We start from the raw sequence: 6,000 nt of genomic DNA on the forward strand, positions 1-6,000 counted from the left end.
AAGTAGGCCTTATTGGGAGCAGGGAGTTTCATCCAATGTTTCAGTGATGTGCACACAGGACTTCCAACGTGATCCGGAAATGGTGACGTCAAAATTGGCAAAAATTCTATGATAGAATTAGTTTCTTCTGTAAAGTTTAGCCCCAAAACCAGAGTGTCGCCCCAACATGCCTACATCACTTTCAGGACATGTTGAAGTCACGTAGGCATGTCGCTAAAATGTTGGGTGTTGCTCCTTTTTTTGCAGTAAGTCCCCCCCGTTGGCCAGCTGATCGGCAGCAGAGGTGGGGCCTGGGAGCAGGGAACCTACACTGAAGCCTTCCCCAAATCCTGCCAAAATCTCCAGATATTTCCCAACCGACAGTGGGCAACCCTAAAAACCTTAGGATTTTCAGGCCCTGTGAGAGTGGCAGTACTACTTGGGCAACTGACTCATTGCTAGACTAGAGTACCCTTCCTTGCCACCCTCTAGAACAAACCATAGAGAAAATGTTGCAAGAATGTCTGGTGCATTTTGGCTGTTAACTAATTATATTTTGGGCTTAATGGGTTTTTTTCAAACCCAGACAAACTATCCTCAGCCAGCAACATGCAAATTCATAGTAAGCAGAATACATTATACCAGCCCGAATAGCTCAGTACTCATCCCTTGGTGGATGCAAATTCTGCACAGTTCACCATCAGTGAAGTCTCTGGTATTGTCAAGGACTGGAGGGAGCCAGAAAGTTAGTAATTAGGGTTGCCTCCTGGCAACTGGTGGGGGATGGGGTGGCTTACGAGTAGAAAGAAGAAGGCCACGTCACCGGTGTCACATAGAAAGTGATGTCATCATGCCAGCAACTTCTCAGTGATGCTCTGGTATTTGGGCAAAAACTCTATGGTAAAAAAACCAGATTCTACCATAGAGTGGGGTATAATGCCATAGAGTTCACCCTCTGAAGCTGCCATTTTCTTCAGGGGAACTGATATATGTAGTCTGGGGATGAGTTGTATCTCCAGATCTGCAGGCCTCACCTGGAGGTTAGGGTGGTAGGGATGTGAAACCACAAACATGAGCTCTTGGAACTACTATAGCAATAAGAGGCAGATTTGTGAGGGAGGGGGAATAGCAAAATGTCTCCCCTTTAAAAAGACTGTTTGTTTGCATATATTCATTTGTGTTCTTAAACTGCACACATTCTCCTAGACTCAAGGAAAGGCTACCCCCCTGCCCTGGCACACAAGCTGACAGCTGCATAATAGCCTAAATTGCTTGGCACCAGGGCTGGATCTTTGCCCAAGCAACAAAGGCCCAGCTAGCGCAGCTGAGGCCAGCAATGCTGGAGAAGTCAACGGGCCTGGTTTCTGCCCACTGTCACCTCCCAGATCTGCACAACACCAGCTGAATCCAACCCCGTAGCTAAGGACTTTTTAGAGAGGGGGCCTGGGGGGGGGCGCCTGCTAATCCAATCAAAGGCTCCAGGGCAAGAGCTGCAGCAGCCGAGGGAAAACTCTATGGCGCTCCACATGCCGGCCAGGAGTCCGGGTCCAGCTCCCCCCCCCCCAAGCAATGTTCCCAAGACAAAAATGTGTGAGCCAGAGGCTCAAAAACCATGAGCTAGCTCACACTAACTCAGCTTAGAGGGAACACTGCCCTCAAGGACCCCCAGTGCCTCTTCCCGCACCAGGGACAGCCTCTGAAATCACTGCCCTTGTCCTTCCTGCCAACAGGCTGACAGGCAATCAGGGGGAGTTGGGGTAGGGGAGACGAGGCTCAGGAAGGGGGCCCATAAAAACTGCTAGGGGGCCAGGCCCTGTGTGCCCCGCGTTAGCTACGGACCTGCATGGATCCCTGAGATGCTGGCCGCTCATTCCAAGCATGTGTTCAAGTACAACCCTTCTCTCCACCCCCATTTTGTTTGCTGACTCACCCACATCTTTACAAATAGACATTGTGGTTTTTTTCTTTTTTTCTGGCAATTTGGCCAAAATGTTTACCTACCCCTTCCCCTAGACTGATCTCCTGGGTCCTAGTATAATTATGGTCAGTTTACCTTTGCTACTTAAAAGCATGAACAGGTTCAGTCTGTAGATTCTGGGCAAAATCCAACCTTTTGAGATCATAAAAAAAACCACTGGGAGGAGGAGTTAACCCCCCTCCCCCAAAAAAACCAATAGAAGAAGCACCTGTAGCTTTAGGCAACAAAGGCCCTCAGTGGCCATTGCTAGGCAACAATGGGGAGGGCAGGGACCTTCATGGGGCCTTTACAGGGCTGCTCTGGCCTTTGAGGGAGGGACTCATTGAGGTCAGCTCTGGCAGGAACCACTAGGTGACTTGATACCAAGTGACTTCCATGACTCACATATGCCCTGCTACTCAGTACTATTCAACATTAGCCACCACACAAAAGCCAGTGTGCTGGTGTGGTTAGAGTTTCAGACTTAGATTCAAATACCCATTCTGCCATGGTCCGTGGAAGGTCTCTGGGAGACCTTGGGCCAGTCACACATTCTCAGTCTAACCTATCTCACAGTGTGGGTTGCCAGGTCTGGGTTAGATAATACCTGGAGATTCGGGGAGTGAAGCCTGGGGAGAGGGGAATTTGGGGAGCAGAAGGACCGCAGCAGGGTATAATGCCATAGAGTCTACCCTCCAAAGCAGCCATTTTCTCCAGGGGAACTGATCTTGGCCATCTGAAGATCCACTGTAATAGCTGCTGTTGTGAGGATAAAATGGAGGATAATTATGTAAACTGGTTTGGATCCTAATTGTGGAGAAAGATGGGATATAAATGATTAAATAATAAATATCAGGGGTCATTTCGTAGAAAAAGAGCTAGGGGAACTCATTAGCATAACTCATTAGCATATGCCACACCCCCTGACATCACTGGAAGTGTCATAAGGCCACACCCCCTGACATCACCGGAAGTGTGTCATAAGGCCACACCCCTGACATCACCGGAAGTGTGTCATAAGGCCACACACCCCGCCCCCAACGGTCCCGGCACCTCCTCCTGGCTGAATGAGGGCCAGAAGCGGGGTGGCCGGAAGCAGGGGGCGGGGCTTCGTCATGTGCCCCACCCCCCGTACCTCACCCGGGGGAACTGCGATCCCCTGCGTTCCCCCCCGAAATGACCTCTGATAAATATAGCTAAAGGTGGGGGCAGATAAAAGGTAGCTTGCTGGGTGGGTGGATAGGAAAGAAATGGAGCAAGGAAAGGTGAGGATGTGGAGAAGGTTAAGAGGAAATGGTGTAGAAGGACAGAAGGGAAAATGAGGTGAGCCCTGCAAATCCTTGCAGGTTCCTATTGCACAACTAGGCAAGGTTGCCCTATCACAGGTGGGACCTGCAGATTTTTTGGAATTACAACTAAACTCCAGACTACAGAGATCAATTCCCTGAGAAGAAATGGCTGCTTTGGAGGGTGGTGGACTCTCTGACACTATGTTCAGGACATGCCCCTTACCCAAGCCCTGCTCATCAGAACATGAGAAGAGCCCTGCTGGATCTAGGGCTGCCAACCTCCAGGTGGGGCCTGGAGATCTCCTGCCATTACAACTGATCTCTAGACTACAGAGATTAGTTCTCCTGGAAAAAAATGGCTGCTTTGGAGGGTAGACTCTATGGCCATTGTACCTTGCTGAGGTCCCTCGCCTCGACAAACCCCACCATTCCGAAGCCCCACCCCCAAAATCTGCAGGTATTTCCCCACCCAGAGCTGGCAAGCCTGGCTGGAGCACTGGCACTGGTATTCAGAGGTTTACCTTTCATCAGCATCCCTAGCAGCCACTAATAGACTTATCCTCCATGAGAAGCCCTCTCCAGGCTCCACCCCCAAATCTCCAGGAGTTTCCCAACCCAGAGTTGGCAACTCTGCAACTGGGCCTGGTGTGGCAGCCAACATTGCACAGAGTCTTCCCAAGGACAAGCTGGCAGATTAGCTAGTGAGTGGGAAGGAGAGAAGAAAGCAGGGGAAAGGGAGAGACTATCGGGGCTTTCGGGAAACTGAAAGAGGAAATAGTGGGTGAGGAGAAAATAAAATGCATCCCACAAATCCTTGCAGGTCTCCTGCTTGCCGTCTCCAATTTCACAACCACAGAGGAATTAAAAAAACAAAAACCTCAGATAGTGATTCTGAATTCGAGTTGCCAACTCTGGCTTGGGAAATTCTTGAAGACTTTGTGGGTATAACCTGGGGAGGGCAGGGGAGGGTTTGTGGAGAGGAGGGACCTTAGTGGGGTATAATGCCTGAACAATGCCATAGAGTCCACCCTCCAAAGCAGCCATTTTCTCCAGGGGAATTGATCTATGTAGTCTGGAGACCAATTGTAATTCCAACCCTAACCCAGGCCCCACCTGGAAGCTGGCAACCCTGTGAATTACTTGACACCTCAACCAGAAGCAAGTTATTCAAAATTAAGTCCTGCATCAGGGAAGATTTATATCCTGCTGACTTACAGAGCTGCTGCCCAACATTCAAGTTGGCTTAAATCCTTATTAAGCAATCAGCAGCTACATAAAACCAATGCAAACCAGCCTCCGGACTGCATCAACCCAGTAGGGGCCTACTGGGAGCCAGCCGGAAAAGCCTCCCAACAATTGCTATCTGGATTATAACTCAACACATGGCAGCTGAACGCTCTGAGCCAATCAGTGGCACTTTTTAAAAAAACCCTGAACAAATCAGAGATGCCCAGAGTTATTCTGGCTTTGCGTCAGTGTTGTGCCACCTGGATTGAGATGATCTCATTCAAGCACCTCGAAGTGGGGAGGGAGGACACAGGAATGATGGATCGTCACAGAGCTGCTTTCTAGCTGACAGCTGCTATTCCGAGCATGAAATTCAGTCCTAATGCGCGTTGTTTGTCAGGCACAGAACTGCAAAAACACATCCCATATCATCATCCTCGTCCTCCGGCAATGCTTGGTTCCTCAAGCAAATCCTGAATTGCATCACTACTCTCCTATGTAGGCAAGACCCACACTCACAGAACAGACAACATAAAAATGCAGCTATCAAGATAAATACCCACCGCCGTGTGTTGATTATGTCCCATTTAGCAACCTAATGCCCTAAATCTGCAGAGGCTCAAGAGACCACAATGCATACACTTTGAAAACAATAAAGTATGCCCTGGATTCTGTGTTCCCATGGCAACTGAAGATAAAGGAAACCAAGGTGAGTGGGATGAAACTGCATTTCCTATGGTGTTAACCCCCTGGATAAATAAGGGTGATCCTTTCTGATAACCCAACATCCCAGTGGTAGTTTTGAAGCCTAGAGGGTTGCCACAAATCCTGCTCGGAATGAAAACGGGATGAGACAGGACGAGTGACATCAGAGTGACCTCTGGAGAGATATTATACAAAAAAAAAAACCCTTTCCTTCATCTCTCCTTGTAATAAGGATCTGACATGCAGACTAGGCAGCTAGGTGATTTGCTTCTTGAAAGGTCATCATCTTCAACGCTACCATTTTATTTACCCCTACCGATCTGCCAACCCTCTACAAACTGCCTGGATGGTTAGCAGTGCCCCAGGGGTTTGTCTCAACCTACCTTTCCCTGGGTCATCCTTTCCTGTTGAACGAGGCTCCTCTGCTCGGGATAATGACACCTCTCAGGAGGGGAGAGAGACAGTGAGAGAAAGAGAGTGTTTCCCCCCCTCCCCGGCTTGTCTCTTAGCAGCTGATTTGAATTTTGTTTTGTCTTTTTTTAAAAAAACAAAAAACCTGCTCGCCCCCAGCGTCACTTGAGCCTCTGCAGCCGGTGCCGATGCTCTTACATTCCAGCAGCATCTAGAGCTCCCCTCTCGGTCTGGTGGAGGTGGGACTGAACCATTTCCAAGCTGTTGGACAGGGGGATGCTGAGGAAAGCAGATGCGCAGGGAAGGAAGGGGGGGGAGGTTAAGCTTTCTCTCTCTCTCTCTCTTTTATGGTAGGCCGTTTCAGAGTATGATGCAGAGTCACATGGCGAGGGGAAAAGCCAGCAAATGCCAGAATGCAGTTGAATGCACACG

The 6,000-nt window shown here is 49.3% G+C and overlaps 1 protein-coding gene across 1 annotated transcript in view; it reads right to left on the reverse strand.

Annotated features, from left to right (window-relative positions):
* FAIM2 (Fas apoptotic inhibitory molecule 2) overlaps positions 1-5,696 on the reverse strand; it is a 78,358-nt gene extending 72,662 nt beyond the window's left edge. Inside the window, exon 1 of the mRNA XM_015418738.1 lies at positions 5,541-5,696. Within this exon, the coding sequence (XP_015274224.1) occupies positions 5,541-5,555 (15 nt within the window). The 5' untranslated portion in view covers positions 5,556-5,696. The remainder of the gene's footprint in view (positions 1-5,540) is intronic.
* Between the last annotated feature and the right edge of the window lie 304 nt (positions 5,697-6,000).

This window comes from Gekko japonicus, unplaced genomic scaffold, assembly GCF_001447785.1.
Source record: "Gekko japonicus isolate JY-2015 unplaced genomic scaffold, Gekko_japonicus_V1.1 scaffold823, whole genome shotgun sequence".
Taxonomy (NCBI): Eukaryota; Metazoa; Chordata; class Lepidosauria; order Squamata; family Gekkonidae; genus Gekko; species Gekko japonicus.